At 47.2% G+C, this 21,534-nt stretch overlaps 1 protein-coding gene and 3 non-coding genes across 5 annotated transcripts in view; all 4 read right to left on the minus strand.

The window, feature by feature from the left end:
* The window catches only part of LOC119356827 (eukaryotic translation initiation factor 3 subunit I-like), a 5,143-nt gene extending 1,741 nt beyond the window's left edge, over nucleotides 1-3,402 (minus strand). For both annotated transcript variants that reach the window (XM_037623816.1, XM_037623815.1), the window contains exons 1-6: nucleotides 2,892-3,402; nucleotides 2,672-2,799; nucleotides 1,984-2,103; nucleotides 1,808-1,897; nucleotides 1,201-1,287; nucleotides 1,004-1,083 (exon numbers count right to left, since the gene is read on the minus strand). In XM_037623816.1, the coding sequence (XP_037479713.1) occupies nucleotides 1,004-1,083; nucleotides 1,201-1,287; nucleotides 1,808-1,897; nucleotides 1,984-2,103; nucleotides 2,672-2,799; nucleotides 2,892-3,291 (905 nt within the window). In that variant the 5' untranslated portion in view covers nucleotides 3,292-3,402. The remainder of the gene's footprint in view (nucleotides 1-1,003; nucleotides 1,084-1,200; nucleotides 1,288-1,807; nucleotides 1,898-1,983; nucleotides 2,104-2,671; nucleotides 2,800-2,891) is intronic.
* LOC119359910 lies at nucleotides 252-331 on the minus strand. The gene has a single exon (XR_005172736.1). It is a non-coding gene; the product is annotated as a small nucleolar RNA U54 (small nucleolar RNA).
* Nucleotides 616-697, minus strand: LOC119359912. The gene has a single exon (XR_005172738.1). It is a non-coding gene; the product is annotated as a small nucleolar RNA U54 (small nucleolar RNA).
* Nucleotides 822-903, minus strand: LOC119359913. Its single transcript, XR_005172739.1, has one exon. It is a non-coding gene; the product is annotated as a small nucleolar RNA U54 (small nucleolar RNA).
* Nucleotides 3,403-21,534: the final 18,132 nt, after the last annotated feature.

The following is a 21,534-nucleotide window of genomic DNA, read 5'->3' on the forward strand; positions in this document are numbered from 1 at the left end:
GTATATTGCCAATGTAATTGGCTATAATCACTGAGCATCATTATTACTAAACATGAGAAAAGAGAGTGATCCAATAAGATACAAGGTGTGAAGAAAAGGCACCAAAACACAAAAGAAACAACATGTGCTCAAACTGATGGAAATGATAAGTTATGTGTTACACAAAAGTCAAAACTCAAGGCCAAGATAGAGAGGATTCATTAAGACTCGAGATTAAAGACAATAGAATGGTGATAAGAATTACTTCATGTAGCTCTCATATACAACTTTTCATGAAAATATGGTCAGTATAGCGTATATTGCCAATGTAATTGGCTATAATCACTGAGCTACACATTGAGAAAAAATCACAAGAGAAAAGCCAGTATTCAACAAGATAAAAGGTAGTAAGCAAAGGCATGAGATCACAAAGGAAACAAAATATGTCACAAGCAGATAACAAAGATGAACAATGTGTAACAGATAAGTCAAACCCAATGCCCATGTAGAATCCAGGATACAGAGGATGAGTCAAGACTTAAGAAGTTAGAAAATAAAGTGGCGAGTGAGGATTACTTCACAATACTTGACCCACGGGAGATAAATAAATATGAACAAGAAAACAATATCAAGATCTGCTCTCATAAAGTTTGATGACATCTTAAAGACTCAGAATAGGGTATATCGCCATGAATCTACACGGCTTAATCATTGAGAAGATTAGCAAACTAAGTGAATCAGAGCATATTGCCAACCCAAGGTGCAGAGGCAAAATGTAAATTGAGAAATCAACATGAAATGGTAAAAAGGGTTAGTTAACATATAAAATTCAAAATCAAGGTCGGACTCATAACATTTGATGACATCCTAAAGATTCAGAATAGCGTATATCGCCATGAACCTACATGGCTTAATCATTGAGCAAATTAGCATACCAAGTGTGAAACAGAGGCATAACACAAACCCAAGTGCAGAGGCAGAACACGAATATAAGAAATCAAAATACAATGTTATATGAAATAACCTCTTTCCATCAGGATTAAATGCCAATGCATTGATTGGTCCAAAATGTCCTTTAACACCACCAATCTCTTCTTGTAAAATCTGAAATTAACAACAAAATCCTGTTACAGATTTTGACAATATATACAGACAGAATGTAACTTCCCATAGAAAGTCAAGAGGCATCTGTGTAAAAATATACAAAGGAATCTAGCTCACCTTGTGGAAAAATTTGGCCTCAAATTTACCGGCACGGCGATCTGTCATAGTAACGTTCATTGCATCTTGACCACCTCCAATAACCACCTATGAACCGCAAACAAATATGTTCTTTAGAAAATACAAATGAGTTTCCATATAGAATAACAAAAAACACCATTATAATGTACCAATTTAGTTCAGCACCATGCACACATGGGATGAGCTTTAAACACAGAAGCTGACAAATTAAGATAACAAATGTGCAAAGGAATCATGGTTCACACACTTTGACAAACTTGGCCTTAACTAAAGAGAGCAAGAAATCAAGGGTAGGAAATAAATGTGCAGGACAAACATATGTGGCACTCAAGACCAGAGCACATACACAGTAATCTTATCCAACTCAATAATTACCAAAAGGGCTGAATCGAAGAGCACATTTACAAATTCATAGTCACTCCCAACTTCATGGTTGCCCACGGAAATATATGCTTTTAGCTTCTTGTGAAAAGACCAAGAATTAAAAACACAGCCCCATGTGCTTTGAGAGAGCTCGTACATTGAAATGCTCGCAGCAACGTAAGAACAATGACAGATAAGGAAGGCGACAGATAGAGGAGCATACATTATCAAGAGTAGGAGACATGTCAACAGCATTAACTGGTCGCTCTGTGACATATGTCTTTATCAGGGTCAGTGTTCTTGCATCCCATAGCTGCCACATAACAGATGTCAGAAGAATCCATATAACAAGAAAAAATAAAGTACAGATTATCAGGGCAGCAATCCCAAAAGTATCACCTTAGCAGATTTATCCAAGGAACCTGTGAGGAAATGAGACCAATCTAAGGATTTTGATAGTGAGCTAATTGCCTTCTGATGCCCAGCCTCCTTGTCTGACTCCTTCAGCAGCTTTCCAGTCTACAGGCCCAAGAGAAAATAGGACATAAATGCATAACATCATACAAAATGGGAAAGCAACAACACCTAGCATGTACCAACAAACATTGCATGACAAGATAGATAGTGGATATAAACTTTGCATGAGATAACCTATTAGTTCCTTCATTCTGTCTAGTAAACAAACCACACAGAGAAAAATGCAATTCTAGAGGGGGGGAAATACTCTAGTCAAACGGACTAAGAACTAAGCAGCCACCAAGAAACATATGGCCAGATTTACATATTAGCAGTTTGCTGTGTTAATTCGAGGTGTTGTTGGTAATAAGAAACTCACAGAAACAGGCCACATGACATGGAAATTCAGGTACCGTGTGAAATATAAAGCCCTGAGCTCAAGCAACATTTTAAACTATTGAACAATATGAGTGGCTATCCACAACCACTACATCGACAATCATGCAACAATAGTTATAAGTTCATGCCAATAAGCATATTGCCAGAGGTCCATAGCACCAGACACCCTAATAGGGTAGAAACAATCGCCAGCAGGACTCAACAGGACTACGTGCAAGCATGGGGTGCTAACCTCAGAGTCCCAGATGCGGATGGTGGCATCCTCGCCAGCCGTGATGATGGTCCGGTTGCCGGGTCCCCACACGGCCCTGTTAATCCTCCCCGTGATGCCGGAGATCACGAGCGCCGACTCCTCCGTCTCTGCAAACCACCAACACACACCTCAAAATCCACATTCACGACACAACTAGACATCTAGAAACTTGAGGCGAAGGAGAGTGAGTGGACCGTACGGTCTTGCAAGTCCTCGGCGATGCGCTTGACCTGCGCGGTGGGCATGTTCCCCATGAAGCTGTCGGTGGTGATGACGGCCAGGTGGTCGCCGATGGCGAAGTCGACGGAGCGCGCGGGGGCGTCGAACCTGAAGGTGAAGAGCTCCCTCCCCGTCTGGACGTCCCAGAGCTTGGCGGTCTGGTCGGCGCTGCCCGTGATGAGGCGCGTGGAGTGGCGGGAGACGTCGCAGGACCACACCGCGCCGTTGTGGCCGCGGTAGGTGCCGAGGCGGTCGCCGTTGGAGGCGTACCACACGGTGGGCGTGTGGTCCTTGGCGCAGGAGAAGAGCAGGTCGCCGTCCCGGTTGTACTTGAGGAACGTGAGCGGGCGCTCGTGCCCCTTCATGAGAACAGGCCTCATCTTGCCACTGACTGCTCGCCGCCGCCGCCGGGAGGTGTAGGGCTAGGGAAGTGTAGGGGTCTGGATCGTGCGGTCGCGGCGGAGCGAAACCCTAGCTGCGCGTGGACAGGGGGGCGTTTGTGTGGGAAAACCTAAGCCGTTAGGCGGCTGTATTAAGCACGAAGGATGGGCTGGGTTTCGGCCCAACAAGAACGACGGGCTGAAACATGTTCGTCCAACGTCCGTCCACACGTACATTTCCTCTTGTCTCAAAAAAAAAACGTACATTTCCTCCCGCGCGATCACAATGGTTTTTTTTTTCTGCAAAATATACAGCACGATTGGTTTTGCTACCAAAATTTGTCTGCCGAAAATTGAAAATGCCAAGACTTGCCTAAGTTGGCAACATTTATAAGCTTGGCAAAAAAAGTTGGTAACCAACCAACCATTAGCCAATATTTGGCATTTGCTAAATGTTGGCGTAATCCAATCATGTTGGCTTTTCGCAAAAAAATATATTGATAATGTGCGACCTGTTCAATGTGGGGCCTCCCAGTGCGGGTGACTCACCATCTCATGCTCGGTAGTATGGCCACACACAGGTCGCAGTGATGTCATGTTGAAATTGACTAGTAGACTTGCACGTGCAACGCACGTATCATAATTTATAATAGAAACATTCGTTTTAAATCTTATTTCTCTTTAGTGAGTCATTGTTATTGAGCCATGTGCATATGTGTCATGCCTAACGATCCGGATTTCTTATATCATCATTATTCAATTCTCAATCTACTAAAATAACAACTAATTTTGTTCTAAATATGCCCTATGAAAGTAAAGTCAAGTAATACGACTTAATTTTCAAATAGTGCTACTTCATAAAATAATAAGTATTATGATATGATGCAAAATATATCTGTTCAAGAGTGTCGAAATATCTCCCATAAGTACTCCATGAAATTTAACATCAAGAGGCCACAAAATGACCTACATGATTTATCCTCAACAAAAAATTCTATAAACTATCAAAACAATCATGACAGAACGCTTATTTAAACCGTTGTAATCCTGTAAAAAGATCGCACCCAGACGTCAACTTCCAATAGAAAAATTAGATAACTACTCCCTCCGTTTCATAATGTAAGATCTTAACATAGGGAGTAATATAAACAGAACATAACTACTTTACGCACGACAGTTTGTAGCCGATTCTTGGACGACAACTGATCCAAGGGTACAGATCCATGCATCAGACATGAAAGAGCGGCTATGCAGACGACTTTCTTACACGATGTTTGGACGATGCTACATATCCAACCATCCAACCATAAACTAAAACTGCAGCACACCACCGGATTAACTGTCATGCAAGGATCGGCCACAGAAGTGCGGTTGTAAAGTAGATTCGTAGACACAAGGCCGTCTCCAGAAATTTGGGGCCCCGGTGCGAAAAATAAATTATGCTACAGTTTGGCTATCAATTAATGTAATGCACACTTATCGTCACATATATCACCCAAGATTTTATCTCTCTGCTGAGCAACCGATCGTATGGTGTGAACCACGTCATGCGGAGTAAGCTTGGTTACACATTTGCGTTATATGATCATCAAATATAAAATAGTGTCTTCAAATTTTAAGAAATCGTACTCCCACTGACCTTTTTTTATTTCAGCTCTTTGATTCCCTTCGAAGGATTGTTTCCACTAAATAAAAGTCTACGGAAAAAAGAAATGGCCCCACAAATGGAGCGATCTTCATGCTGATTTTCTTCCATCCCTAATCCTTGTGCATTCAGTCACCGTGCCAAAATATCCGGAACTAAATGATGACAAAAAACAAAACTAATCAGATGAGATGGAAAGGAATCGCGTGCATGCAGGGGAGATAATCAAGGTAAAAAATCTCGTGCATGCAGATGCATAGAGAAGGAAAGAAATCGTTGGCCGATGAGCGATCGTGCATGACATGAAGTGCAATTAGCGCAGGATTAATGATTTTGGGGGCCTGTGCGGTCGCCCACTAATGAAGTCCTGGATTAGGGGGTCTCCGGACAGCCGGACTATATCCTTTGGTCGGACTGTTAGACTATGAAGATACAAGATTGAAGACTTCGTCTCGTGTCCGGATGGGACTTTCCTTGGCGTGGAAGGCAAGCTAGGCAGTACGGATATGGATATCTCCTCCTTTGTAACCGACCTTGTGTAACCCTAACCCTCTCCGGTGTCTATATAAACCGAAGGGTTTTAGTCCGTAGGACAACAACAACAACATACAATCATACCATAGGCTAGCTTCTAGGGTTTAGCCTCTCTGATCTCGTGGTAGATCTACTCTTGTACTACCCATATCATCAATATTAATCAAGCAACACGTAGGGTTTTACCTCCATCAAGAGGGCCCGAACCTGGGTAAAACATCGTGTCCCCTGCCTCCTGTTGCCATCAGGCCTAGACGCACAGTTCGCGACCCCCTATCCGAGATCCGCCGGTTTTGACACCGACATTGGTGCTTTCATTGAGAGTTCCTCGGTGTCGTCGCCGTTAGGCTTGATGGCTCCTACTATCATCGATAACGATGTGGTCCAGGGTAAGACTTTTCTCTCCGGACAGATCTTCGTATTCGGCGCCTTTGCACTGCGGGCTAATTCGCTTGGCCATCTGGAGCAGATTGAAAGCTACGCCCCTGACCATCAGGTCAGATTTGGAAGTTTGAACTACACGGCCGACATCCGCGGAGACTTGATCTTCGACGGATTCGAGCCACAGCCGGGCGCGCCACACTGTCACGATGGGTATGACCTAGCTCTGCCGCCGAACAGTACCCCAGAGCCACGCCCGCGTCAGCTCCGACCCTTAGCTCGGAGCCAACTGCGCCAATTGAGGACGGGTGGCTAGACACCGCCTCAGGGGCTGCAGTCTCAACGGCGATCGAGCCGAACACCAGCCTAATACTCTGCACAGCCCATGACTCCAAGGTGCCGGACTCTTTTTCGGACTCCGAACCGCCCGCGCCCCCGCCAATCGAATCCGATTGGGCGGCGATCATGGAATTCATCGCTGCTTATATCTTCCAGCACTCGCCCCTCGACGACATTCTGAATTCACTAAGGTCTCTCTCTTTGTCAGGAGAGCCCTGGCCGGATTATGGCCAACAGGATTGGGATGCGGACGACGAAGAAATTCGACGCCCACCCACCACTCACTTCGTAGCCACTGTCGATGATTTAACCGACATGCTCGACTTCGACTCCGAAGACATCGACGGTATGGACGACGATGTAGGAGACGAACATAAACCAGCGCCTATAGGGCACTGGAAAGCCACCTCATCATATAACGTATACATGGTGGACACACCAAAAGAAGACGACGACGACGAACGGAAGGACACTACGAAGGCTTGTCCCCTCGAGAAGCAGTCAAAGCGGCAGCAACACCGCCCCAAATCCCGCCTCAGCAGAAATAACGATCATACAGACCCAGCGTTGGAGCAGGGCGAACCACCGCCGGACCACGGCAATACGGAGAATCAAACCGAACAAATCAATTCTGTCAAAGATAATAGTCTGGACGACATAACGCCGAACAAGCACCCGGAGCAGCAGAATGCCCGTCAAAGGCTTGTTGCCACCGCGAGGAGTCTGAAAAAGCAGAAGCAAAGGCTCAAGGCTGTGCAGGACACACTCCAAATCAGATGGAGTAAAGTACTCAACACAGCAGTGAGGTACGGCGGCAATCGCCCCACCAAGAGCTACCCAAAGCGGAAGTTGCTACCTGAATTCGATGAGGAGACCTTAGTCCCCCCACAACCAAAAATTAAAACAGCCATCTGGCCGGATAGACGACCTCACGGCCAACATAAAGCGGCAAGCAACGCCGCACATAAGCCAATACGCGGTCTACGCGAGGGCTCGCATCAAAAGGACGACGAAACCAGATCCATCTATGGACCACACAAGCGTGCTCCAGCATACGATGCAACACAACAAACATCCGAACAACGCGGTACACCCAGATATAGGGGTGCCGCACACCCCCTATGTTTCACCGATGAGGTGCTGGACCATGAATTTCCAGAGGGATTCAAACCCGTAAACATAGAGGCATATGATGGAACAACAGCCCCTGGGGTCTGGATTGAGGACTATATCCTCCATATCCACATGGCTCGGGGAGATGATCTCCACGCCATTAAGTATTTACCCCTCAAACTCAAAGGGCCAGCTCGACACTGGCTTAAGAGCCTCCCCGAAAGCTCCATTGGAAGTTGGGAAGAGCTCGAAGACGCCTTTCGGGAAAATTTTCAAGGGACTTATGTCCGACCTCCGGACGCGGATGATTTGAGTCATATAACTCAATAGCCCGGATGATTTGGCAGCTTTTAAGCATAGCGTCCATGACGAATGGCTTGCCAGACACCTCGGCCAAGAAAAGTCGAGAACAATGGCAGCATTAACAAGCCTCATGACCCGCTTTTGCGCGGGTGAGGATAGCTGGCTAGCCAGATGCAGCACCAGCGACCCCAGTACATCTGAAGTTAGAGATGGAAACGGGAAATCACGGCGCAACAGCAATAACAAACGCCGGAATAAAGAAGACAACACGAAGAGCACGACAGTAAACGCCCGATTCAAAAGCTCTCGGCCAGTTCAGCAAAAGCCGCCCTCTAAAGGCGCCAGAGACGAACTGTCCAGCCTAAACAAAATTCTAGACCAAATATGTCAGACCCATAGCACCCCTGGTAAACCCGCTAATCATACCCACAGAGAATGTTGGGTCTTCAAGCAGTCCAGCAAGCTCAGCACCGTACACAAGGGGGAGGATACACCAAGCGAAGACGAGGATGAGCCTCTCAAGCAAGAAAGTGGGGAACAAAAGAAATTTCCACCAGAAATCAAAACAGTAAACGTGTTACACGTGATCAAGGGGAGAAACAAAATGGCACTCCCAGAAAAAATATGCCCAAGGGCCTATCACTGCGGAGTCCTGCCACTGGTCGTCTCAACCGATCACTTTCAACCATCGTGATTACTCAGCAAGTATCCGACGTGCAGGATGGGCTGCCCTGGTATTAGACCCAATAATTAATGGATACCACTTCACACGAGTCTTGATGGATGGTGGCAGCAGTCTAAACCTGATATACCAGGATACAATCCGCGAAATGGGGATAGACCCAACAAAAATTTGCCATAGCAATACTACCTTTAAAGGAGTAACGCTAGGCCCAGGGGATCATTGCACAGGCTCCCTGCTACTAAAGGTTATATTCGGCTTCCCCGATAACTTCCGTAGCGAACATTTAACCTTCCACGTCGCTCCGTTCCAAAGTGGCTATCAAGCACTACTTGGACGCGAAGCTTTCGCTCGCTTTAATGCAATACCGCACTACGCTTCCCTCACACTCAAGATGCCCGGCCCACGTGGCATCATTACAGTGAATGGAAGTATTAAGCAATCTTTGCGCGTCGAAGAGAGTGCAGCTGCCTTGGCAGCCGCACACTAAAAACGGCCTCACCAACTAAAGCATTTAATAGGTCGTCAAGACCATGGACACGGTTAGACGAGTCCGGTGCAGCTATATGTAATTCATACCGGTCACACCCCTATTACAATTACAAGGGGCTCAACGCGCAGACAAGTGGCAATTTTTACTCATCTTGAATTATACATGGTTTCTTTAAAAACTATCTTTTTGCACGACAACTTTTTCACCTAAGTTCCTCTCTTTTACAAATGATCATCGTGCTACACCCGTCCAGGATACGGCACAACGGAGACACAGGCGCAGACGTGCAGCAGGGACCCGTTCCAAGGATTCTTTTTAGATTAAGACCCCGCGTAAACCTTTTTTACTGTCTCTTGTTGATACACATCCACCGAATTCTCAGCACAATTGAGAAGGATGCTGACATCTTGGCATGTGGCCACGTCAGAATAATGCACGTACCTGGACACAAGGGGATTCTTACCAAGGGCACTATTTAGGCCCGGTTTATACCATAAAGACCGAACACCTTAGGGAGTGTTCGACGTCGCGAGTTTGGCCTTATATGCATCATCTCCGAATCATTGTCTTTGGTCAAATGTTGGGTTTGCTCGGCTCCTGTGTTTTGGTGCCTTACGTTCCGCTTTATCGGCTACGGCAGCACCAGGAGAACTACTGCGATTGTACCCTGGTTCATCCGGACGAGCACCTCAGTAGAGAAAGCCGAAAACTGGCTGTCATGATATAGCGTGAGACTAGTCAACCACTCGATGACCTATCGGAATGTTAGAATTCCTCCGCCTTAACGAAGGGCCATTTTCCGGCCAGGCATGTACACACCCCGAGATCGGGAGAGTGCAGAGCCACCAGGGGCTATCTAGTAGCCCCACTGTCAAACTCCTATGGCTAAGTGAAAGTGTTAAAGCACTATAGTCCGGTTGCCTCGTTCGCTGCGCTATCACCTCCTTAATAGGACCAAGACGTTGGGTTAAGTGTGAACACGCGTTTTTGCAAACACCTCCGCATTATATGCATGGGCGTTGAAGCCGACGACTGCAATCTTTCAGGTTATACACATATATACATAAACGTCCGCACAGGAGGGATCATATTACTTTCGGGCAAAAGTATAAACACAACCTTATAAAATTTCATAAATAACTATATTTACAATGGGAATACATGTCACTCAAACATAATATTCTTCGAGCACTGGGCCTCTATCAAACGAGAACCCTCGAGAACCTCCTCGAAATAGTGCTCGGCAGCCACTCGGTGTTGGGGAACGTTGCGGAAAACAAAAAATTTCCTACGGTTTCACCAAGATCCATCTAGGAGTTCATCTAACAACGAGTGATCGGATTGCATCTACATACCTTTGTAGATCACGCGCGGAAGCGTTCAAAGAACGGGGATGAGGAAGGTGTACTCGACGTGATCCAAATCACCGGAGATCCTAGCGCCGAACGGACGGCACCTCCGCGTTCAACACACGTACGGTCAGCGTGACGTCTCCTTCTTCTTGATCCAGCAAGGGGGAAGGAGAGGTTGAGGAAGATAGCTCCAGCAGCAGCACGACGGCGTGGTGGTGATGGAGCTGCAGTACTCCGGCAGGGCTTCGCCAAGCTCTATGGAGGAGGAGGATGTGTTGGAGAGGGAAAGGGAGGCACCAAAGGCGTGGCTTGAGAGGCCCTCCTTCCCCACTATATATATAGGGAGCCTAGGGGGGGCGCCGGCCCTAGGAGATCCAATCTCCTAGGGGGGCGCCGGCCCTAGGAGATCCAATCTCCTAGGGGGCGGCGGCCAAGGGAGGAATCCCTCCTCCCCAAGGCACCTAGGAGGTGCCTTCCCCCTTTGGGACTCTTCCCCTTTTTTTATCTCTTGGCGCATGGGCCTCTTGGGGCTGGTGCCCTTGGCCCATATAGGCCAAGGCGCACCCCCTATAGCCCATGTGGCCCCCGGGGCAGGTGGCCCCACCCGGTGGACCCCCGGGACCCTTTTGGTGGTCCCGGTACAATACCGGTGACCCCGAAACTTGTCCCGATGGCCGAAATAGCACTTCCTATATATAATTCTTTACCTCCGGACCATTCCGGAACTCCTCGTGACGTCCGGGATCTCATCCGGGACTCCAAACAACATTCAGGTTACTGCATATACATATCCCTACAACCCTAGCGTCACCGAACCTTAAGTATGTAGACCCTACGGGTTCGGGAGACATGTAGACATGACCGAGATCGCTCTCCGGTCAATAACCAACAGCGGGATCTGGATACCCATGTTGGCTCGCACATGCTCCTCGATGATCTCATCGGATGAACCACGATGTCGAGGATTCAAGCAACCCCGTATACAATTCCCTTTGCCAATCGGTATGTTACATGCCCGAGATCCGATCGTCGGTATCCCAATACCTCCTTCGATCTCGTTACCGCCATGTCACTTTACTCGTACCGTAATGCATGATCCCGTGACCAGACACTTGGTCACTTTGAGCTCATAATGATGATGTATTACCGAGTGGGCCCAGTGATACCTCTCCGTCATACGGAGTGACAAATCCCAGTCTTGATCTGTGTCAACCCAACAGACACTCTTGGAGATACCCGTAGTATACCTTTATAGTCACCCAGTTACGTTGTGACGTTTGGTACACCCAAAGCACTCCTACGGTATCCGGGAGTTACACGATCTCATGGTCTAAGGAAAAAATACTTGACATTGGAAAACTCTAGCAAACGAACTATACGATCTTGTGCTATGTTTAGGATTGGGTCTTGTCCATCACATCATTCTCCTAATGATGTGATCTCGTTATCAATGACATCCAATGTCCATAGTCAGGAAACCATGACTATCTGTTGATTAACGAGCTAGTCAACTAGAGGCTTACTAGGGACATGTTGGTGTCTATTATTCACACATGTATTACGATTTCCGGATAATACAATTATAGCATGAATAAAGACAATTATCATGAACAAGGAAATATAATAATAATGCTTTTATTATTGCCTCTAGGGCATATTTCCAACAGTCTCCCACTTGCACTAGAGTCAATAATCTAGTTACATTGTGATGAATCGAACACCCATGGAATTCTGGTGTTGATCATGTTTTGCTCTAGGGAGAGGTTTAGTCAATGGATCTGCTACATTCAGGTCCGTATGTACTTTACAAATATCTATGTCTCCATCTTGAACATTTTCACGAATGGAGTTGAAGCGACGCTTGATGTGCCTTGTCTTCTTGTGAAACCTGGGCTCCTTGGCAAGAGCAATAGCTCCAGTGTTGTCACAGAAGAGCTTGATCGGCCCCGACGCATTGGGTATGACTCCTAGGTCGGTGATGAACTCCTTCACCCAAATTGCTTCATGCGCTACCTCAGAGGCTGCCATGTACTCCGCTTCACATGTAGATCCCGCCACGACGCTCTGCTTGCAACTGCACCAGCTTACTGCCCCACCATTCAAAATATACACGTATCCGGTTTGTGACTTAGAGTCATCCAGATCTGTGTTGAAGCTAGCATCGACGTAACCTTTTACAACGAGCTCTTCGTCACCTCCATAAACGAGAAACATTTCCTTAGTCCTTTTCAGGTACTTCAGGATATTGTTGACCGCTGTCCAGTGTTCCTTGCCGGGATTACTTTGGTACCTTCCTACCAAACTTACGGCAAGGTTTACATCAAGTCTGGTACACAGCATGGCATACATAATAGAACCTATGGTTGAGGCATAGGGGATGACACCCATCTCTTCTATATCTTCTGCCGTGGTCGGACATTGAGCTAAGCTCAATTTCACACCTTGTAACACAGGCAAGAACCCCTTCTTAGACTGATCCATATTGAATTTCTTCAATATCCTATCAAGGTATGTGCTTTGTGAAAGACCTATGAGGCGTCTTGATCTGTCTCTATAGATCTTGATGCCTAATATATAAGCAGCTTCTCCAAGGTCCTTCATTGAAAAACTCTTATTCAAGTAGGCCTTAATGCTGTCCAAGAGTTCTATATCATTTCCCATCAGAAGTATGTCATCTACATATAATATGAGAAATGCTACAGAGCTCCCACTCACTTTCTTGTAAACGCAGGCTTCTCCATAAGTCTGTGTAAACCCAAACGCTTTGATCATCTCATCAAAGCGAATGTTCCAACTCCGAGATGCTTGCACCAGCCCATAAATCGAGCGTTGGAGCTTGCACACCTTGTCAGCATTCTTAGGATCGACAAAACCTTCTGGCTGCATCATATACAACTCTTCCTTAAGGAAACCAGTAAGGAATGCCGTTTTGACGTCCATTTGCCATATCTCATAATCATAGAATGCGGCAATTGCTAACATGATTCAGACGGACTTTAGCTTCGCTACCGGTGAGAAAGTCTCATCGTAGTCAACCCCTTGAACTTGTCGATAACCCTTAGCGACAAGCTGAGCTTTATAGATGGTCACATTACCATCCGCGTATGTCTTCTTCTTAAAGATCCATTTATTTTCTATGGCTCGCCGCTCAACAGGCAAGTCAGTCAAAGTCCATACTTCGTTTTCATACATGGATCCTATCTCGGATTTCATGGCTTCTAGCCATTTGTCGGAATCAGGGCCCGCCATTGCTTCTTCATAGTTCGAAGGTTCACCGTTGTCTAACAACATGATTTCCAAGACAGGGTTGCCATACCACTCTGGTGCGGAACGTGTCCTTGTGGACCTTCGAATTTCAGTAGGAGCTTGATCAGAAGTATCTTGATCATCATCATCAACTTCCTCTCTAGTCGGTGCAGGCACCTCAGGAACATTTTCTTGAGTTGCGCCATTTTCCGGTTCAAGAGGTAATACTTCATCAAGTTCTACTTTCCTCCCACTTACTTCTTTCGAGAGAAACTCCTTCTCTAGAAAGGATCCATTCTTGGCAACAAAGATCTTGCCTTCGGATCTGAGGTAGAAGGTATACCCAATAGTTTCTTTAGGGTATCCTATGAAGACGCATTTTTCCGACTTGGGTTCGAGCTTTTCAGGTTGAAGTTTCTTGACATAAGCATCGCATCCCCAAACTTTTAGAAACGACAGCTTAGGTTTCTTCCCAAACCATAATTCATACGGTGTCATCTCAACGGATTTAGACGGAGCCCTATTTAAAGTGAATGCGGCAGTCTCTAAAGCATACCCCCAAAAAGATAGCGGTAAATCGGTAAGAGACATCATAGATCGCACCATATCTAATAGAGTGCGATTACGACGTTCGGACACACCATTACGCTGAGGTGTTCCAGGTGGCGTCAGTTGTAAAACTATTCCACATTTCCTTAAGTGTGTGCCAAACTCATGACTCAAGTATTCTCCTCCACGATCTGATCGCAGGAACTTGATTTTCCTGTCACGTTGATTCTCAACCTCACTCTGAAATTCCTTGAACTTTTCAAAGGTCTCAGACTTGTGTTTCATTAAGTAGACATACCCATATCTACTCAAGTCATCAGTGAGGGTGAGAACATAATGATAGCCACCGCGAGCCTCAACACTCATTGGACCGCACACATCAGTATGTATGATTTCCAATAAGTTGGTTGCTCGCTCCATTGTTCCTGAGAACGGAGTCTTGGTCATTTTACCCATGAGGCATGGTTCGCACGTGTCAAATGATTCGTAATCAAGAGACTCTAAAAGTCCATCAGCATGGAGCTTCTTCATGCGTTTGACACCTATGTGACCAAGGCGGCAGTGCCACAAGTATGTGGTACTATCATTATCAATCTTACATCTTTTGGTATTCACACTATGAATATGTGTAGCATTACGCTCGAGATTCATTAAGAATAAACCATTCACCATCGGAGCATGACCATAAAACATATCTCTCATATAAATAGAACAACCATTATTCTCGGATTTAAATGAGTAGCCATCTCGAATTAAACGAGATCCTGATACAATGTTCATGCTCAAACTTGGCACTAAATAACAATTATTGAGGTTCAAAACTAATCCCGTAGGTAAATGTAGAGGTAGCGTGCCGACGGCGATCACATCGACCTTGGAACCATTCCCGACGCGCATCGTCACCTCGTCCTTCGCCAGTCTCCGCTTATTCCGCAGCTCCTGCTTTGAGTTATAAATGTGAGCAACTGCACCGGTATCAAATACCCAGGAGCTACTCCGAGTACTGGTAAGGTACACATCAATTACATGTATATCACATATACCTTTTGTTTTGCCGGCCTTCTTCTCTGCTAAGTATTTGGGGCAGTTCCGCTTCCAGTGACCACTTTCCTTGCAATAAAAGCACTCAGTCTCGGGCTTGGGTCCATTCTTTGGCTTCTTCCCGGCAGCTTGCTTGCCGGGCGCGGCAACTCCCTTGCCGTCTTTCTTGAAGGTTTTCTTACCCTTGCCTTTCTTGAACTTAGTGGTTTTATTCACCATCAACACTTGATGTTCCTTTTTGACTTCTACCTCTGCTGATTTCAGCATTGCAAATACCTCAGGAATGGTCTTTTCCATCCCCTACATATTGAAGTTCATCACAAAGCTCTTGTAGCTCGGTGGAAGCGACTGAAGGATTCTGTCAATGACCGCGTCATCCGGGAGATTAACTCCCAGCTGAGTCAAGCGGTTATGCAACCCAGACATAGTGAGTATGTGCTCACTGACAGAACTGTTTTCCTCCATCTTACAGCTGAAGAACTTGTCGGAGACTTGATATCTCTCGACCCGGGCATGAGCTTGGAAAACCATTTTCAGCTCCTCGAACATCTCATATGCTCCGTGTCTCTCAAAACACTTTTGGAGCCCCGGCTCTAAGCTGTAAAGCATGCCGCACTGAACGAGGGAGTAGTCATCGGTACGTGCGTGCCAAGCGTTCATAACGTCTTGTTCTGCAGGGAGAACAGGTGCATCACCCAGCGGTGCTTGTAGGACATAATCTTTCTTGGCAGCTATGAGGATGATCCTCAGTTTCCGGACCCAGTCCGTGTAGTTGCTGCCATCATCTTTCAGCTTGGTTTTCTCTAGGAACGCGTTGAAGTTGAGGACTACGTTGGCCATTTGATCTACAAGACATATTGTAAAATTTTAGACTAAGTTCATGATAATTAAGTTCATCTAATCAAATTATTCAATGAACTCCCACTTAGATAGACATCCCTCCTGTAATCTAAGTATAACATGATCCGAGTTAACTAGGCCATGTCCGATCATTACATGAGACGGACTAGTCAACATCGGTGAACATCTTCATGTTGATCGTATCTTCTATACGACTCATGCTCGACCTTTCGGTCTTCTGTGTTCCGAGGCCATGTCTGTACATGCTAGGCTCGTCAAGTCAACCTAAGTGTTTGGATGTGTAAATCTATCTTACACCCGTTGTATGTGAACGTTAGAATCTATCACACCCGATCATCACGTGGTGCTTCGAAACAACGAACTGTCGCAACGGTGCACAGTTAGGGGGAACACTTTCTTGAAATTATTATGAGGGATCATCTTATTTACTACCGTTGTTCTAAGTAAACAAGATGCAAAAACATGATAAACATCACATGCAATCAAATAATAAAAGTGACATGATATGGCCAATATCACATAGCTCCTTTGATCTCCATCTTGGGGCTCCATGATCATCTTGTCACCGGCATGACACCATGATCTCCATCATCATGATCTTCATCATCGTGTCTCCATGAAGTTGCTCGCCAACTATTACTTCTACTACTATGGCTAACAGGTTTAGCAATAAAGTAAAGTAATTTACATGGCATTTCTCAATGACACGCAGGTCATACAAAAAATAAAGACAACTCCTATGGCTCCTGCCGGTTGTCATACTCATCGACATGCAAGTCGTGATTCCTATTACAATAGCATGAACATCTCATACATCACATATATATCGTTCATCATTCATCACAACTTTGGCCATATCATATCACAAAGCACTTGCTGCAAAAACAAGTTAGACGTCCTCTAATCGTTGTTGCAAGTTTTACGTGGCTGAAATAGGGTTCTAGCAAGAACGTTTTCTTACCTACGTTAAAGCCACAACATGATTTGTCAACTTCTATTTACCCTTCATAAGGACCCTTTTCATCGAAGCCGCTCCAACTAAAGTGGGAGAGACAAACAACCGCCAGCCACCTTATGCAACTAGTGCATGTTAGTCGGTGGAACCGGTCTCACGTAAGCGTACGTGTAAGGTTGGTCCGGGCCGCTTCATCCCACAATACCGTTGAAGCAAGATAAGACTAGTAGCGGCAAGAAAGTTGACAACATCAACGCCCACAACAAATTGTGTTCTACTCGTGCAAGAGAACTACGCATAGACCTAGCTCTGATACCACTGTTGGGGAACGTTGCAGAAAACAAAAAATTTCCTACGGTTTCACCAAGATCCATCTAGGAGTTCATATAGCAACGAGTGATCGGATTGCATCTACATACCTTTGTAGATCACGCGCGGAAGCGTTCAAAGAACAGGGATGAGGAAGGTGTACTCGACGTGATCCAAATCACCGGAGATCCTAGCACCGAACGGACGGCACCTCCGTGTTCAACACACGTACGGTCAGCGTGACGTCTCCTTCTTCTTGATCCAGCAAGGGGGAAGGAGAGGTTGAGGAAGATGGCTCCAGCAGCAGCACGACGGCGTGGTGGTGATGGAGCTGCAGTACTCCGGCAGGGCTTCGCCAAGCTCTATGGAGGAGGAGGATGTGTTGGAGAGGGAGAGGGAGGCACCAAAGGCGTGGCTTGAGAGGCCCTCCTTCCCCACTATATATATAGGGAGCCTAGGGGGGGCGCGAGCCCTAGGAGATCCAATCTCCTAGGGGGGCGGCGGCCAAGGGAGGAATCCCTCCTCCCCAAGGCACCTAGTAGGTGCCTTCCCCCTTTGGGACTCTTCCCCTTTTTTATCTCTTGGCACATGGGCCTCTTGGGGCTGGTGCCCTTGGCCCATATAGGCCAAGGTGCACCCCCTATAGCCCATGTGGCCCCCGGCGCAGGTGGCCCCACCCGGTGGACCCCCGGGACCCTTCCGGTGGTCCCGGTACAATACCGGTGACCCCGAAACTTGTCCCGATGGCCGAAATAGCACTTCCTATATATAATTCTTTACCTCCGGACCATTTCGGAACTCCTCGTGACGTCCGAGATCTCATCCAGGACTCCGAACAACATTCGGGTTACTGCATATACATATCCCTACAACCCTAGCGTCACCGAACCTTAAGTGTGTAGACCCTACAGGTTTGGGAGACATGTATACATGACCGAGATCGCTCTCCGGTCAATAACCAACATCGGGATCTGGATACCCATGTTGGCTCCCACATGCTCCTCGATGATCTCATCGGATGAACCATGATGTCAAGGATTCAAGCAACCCCGTATACAATTCCCTTTGCCAATCGGTATGTTACATGCCCGAGATCCGATCGTCGGTATCCCAATACCTCGTTCAATCTCGTTACTGGCATGTCACTTTACTCGTACCGTAATGCATGATCCCGTGACCAGACACTTGGTCACTTTGAGCTCATAATGATGATGTATTACCGAGTGGGCCCAGTGATACCTCTCCGTCATATGGAGTGACAAATCCCAGTCTTGATCCGTGTCAACCCAACAGACACTTTCGGAGATACCCGTAGTATACCTTTATAGTCACCCAGTTACGTTGTGACATTTGGTACACCCAAAGCACTCCTACGGTATCCGGGAGTTACACAATCTCATGGTCTAAGGAAAAGATACTTGACATTGGAAAACTCTAGCAAACGAACTATACGATCTTGTGCTATGTTTAGGATTGGGTCTTGTCCATCACATCATTCTCCTAATGATGTGATCTCGTTATCAATGACATCCAATGTCCATAGTCAGGAAACCATGACTATCTGTTGATTAACGAGCTAGTCAACTAGAGGCTTACTAGGGACATGTTGGTGTCTATTATTCACACATGTATTGCGATTTCCGGATAATACAATTATAGCATGAATAAAGACAATTATCATGAACAAGGAAATATAATAATAATGCTTTTATTATTGCCTCTAGCGCATATTTCCAACACTTGGCCTATGGCCGAACCCTGCGCCACAACAACGTAGCATCCATCTCCGCCCAGTATGCTTTAACACGGGCAAGGGCCATCCGCAAGCCTTCTATGCACGCCGACCTCTTCATCGCATTAATGCGCGACACCGCACCAAGGAACCGATGCACTAAACTGAAGTAGCTGTTCGGCTTTGGCTTTTCCGGCCATAGCTGATCCACGACAGACCTCATGGCAAGTCCGTACAACCTATTTAGTTCGGCCCATTCGGCTAGCTGATCAGTCAATGGAAGTGGACGCTCTGGAACGTTGAATTGCGACCAGAACAACTTGTCCACTTCACGATCTATTTGACCTTGGAAGTATTTGGCCGCATCGGCAGCGCTCGCCGCCAAGTCCATATACGCATCTGCTGAACTCCACAACCGATCCAGAGGGGCATACCGTGGATCTCCGAACTTCCTCCGTAGCATGAAGGGCTTTCCAGCCGCAATATCCCCGGCTTCCCGCAGCTCCTCCTTCTTCGCTCTCATAGCAGAGCGGGTGTCTTTGTCCGCCATCATGGCCTTCTCAAGGTCCGTTGCCTTCGCTCGGTTTTCTTTTTCAAGGAGCCGGCAACGGTCGGCAGTGTCTTTTAATTCTACGGCCATCTTGGCCATCTTCTCTTGGCTCTCGCAATGTGCGGCCTTCTCGGCTTTCAACTCTTCAGCCGCCTTCAAAGCAGCCGCATTACTAATCCTCGCTTGTTCCTTGGCTCGGGCAAGTTCTGCCCGCAAGGTTTCCACGGTGGCAGCTCCATCTGCAGTCATAACATATTAAAGATACTGGCATCATGTTGCTCTTACTATGTGGCGTTCACCAGATAATAACACTTACCCTGTGCCTCGTCAAGCCTCTTGTTAACAAGCTCGATGTCGGCATCTGCAGCATCCAGTTGCCGTTTTAATTCGGCAAACTCATTAGTCTGGCTAGCCACCGGAGCTTCCACAACCTGCACATAAGGGCAGTCTGGTTATTGCTTGGGACTATGATCCTCTGTTCGCCGCCGTTCTTGACGACAACCAGAGTCTCAGGGGCTACTATCTACACAGGGCACACCTAACATGTGCGGTACTATCACATATTATCTCACGTACCTCAAAGCCTGTCAGTAGACTCATAAATGCTTCATGTAATCCGCTTTCGGCGGATGAAATTCTCTCCATCACCGTACCCATCAGCGTACGGTGTTCTTCTGAGATGGCCGCTTGCCCCACCAGCTCCCTCAGAACGTCCGACCGCATACCAGACGGTGCCGGACTCTTTTGTTTGCTCTCTTCGGGAGCCGGACGCTGGGGACTTCGGGGGTCTATGGGATTATCTTCTGGCCTCACCGGATCCGGAGAGGCCCTCCGTGACGACACTTCGGGGTCGCCCGCTTCTTGAGCGGAGGAGTCCGGGGGAGGCGTTTCGCTCTCCATCGTCTCCAGAAGAAGATCCCCCGAAGACGAGCTCAGTTGAGAGGGGCTAAGGCCCGAACTGCAAGATATATGCGGTGGTTATTTTCTCAGAAAAAAGATGGTATACCTTCACTATTAAAGTATTTTGGATCACTTACGACTCGTTGGAGGGCTGATCCCCCCACGAACTTTGTGCGGCAAAGGCACCCCCCTAGGCAGGACCCTCTGTGGGAGACTTCTTCTCCCGTTTGGAGGCCTCGGCTTCTGGATCCTCGGAAGCAGTCCTTTTCCTCCCCCGGTTATCCTCCTTCATGGAGATGCTCATTCCCTCGGTTGGAACTGGCAGCGATGGGGGCCCACGTCCGCCCGTATTATCCCCCCTGTATCTTCCTTCGAGGGCTCCGAGCAAGGTGTGAGCTCGAGCATCTTTTCCAATACCGGATTTTCCAAACCCTCAGGGAGGGGGGCCAAACACCGAATCATCTTCGCCTTTGTTAGCCAGTCCTGGTCAAAGAGCGAACTCTCAGAAATAACTTCATGATGAATAAAAGACAGTGTGTTCGGCTAGAGGATTTCTTACTTGTTCGGCGGCGCGGTTACTGCTCAGGCCCACGTCCTCGGTAGTATCCGGACACTCTATTTGAGGTCCGAAGAATGACTTGTACATCTCCTCATGCGTCAGGCCGAGGAAACTTTGAATGGCATGCGGTCCTCCTGGGTTGAACTCCCACAAGCGAAGGGGCCGGCGTTTGCAAGGCTGGACTTGACGAACCAGCATAACTTGTATTACCACGACCAAATTAAAATCTCCCTCGCAGAGATCTCGAATGCGGCTTTGCAGTATAGGCACGTCCTTGGCTGGACCCCCAGCTCAGACCTCTGCTAATCCATGACACCAGTCGTGGTGGGGGGGGGGCCCGAGCGGAAAGCGGGGGCTGCCGCCCACTTGGCACTTCTGGGAGCCGTGACGTAAAACCACTCCCGTTGCCATAATTCGGACACCTCTAGAAAGGAACCTTTCGGCCATGGAGCTCTTGCCATCTTGCCAATTGATGCACCTCCGCATGCTGCATGTTGCCCCTCGATCATCTTCGGCTTCACTTCAAAGGTCTTGATCCACAGGCCAAAGTGAGGGGTAATGCGGAGGAAGGCCTCACACACGACAATAAATGTCGAAATGCGGAGAAAGGAGTCCGGAGCTAGATCGTGGAGGTCTAGCCCGTAATAGAACATCAAACCCCTGACGAAGGGATCCAGAGTGAGGCCTAGGCCTCGGAGG

Source organism: Triticum dicoccoides, chromosome 2A, assembly GCF_002162155.2.
Source record: "Triticum dicoccoides isolate Atlit2015 ecotype Zavitan chromosome 2A, WEW_v2.0, whole genome shotgun sequence".
Lineage (NCBI taxonomy): Eukaryota > Viridiplantae > Streptophyta > Magnoliopsida > Poales > Poaceae > Triticum > Triticum dicoccoides.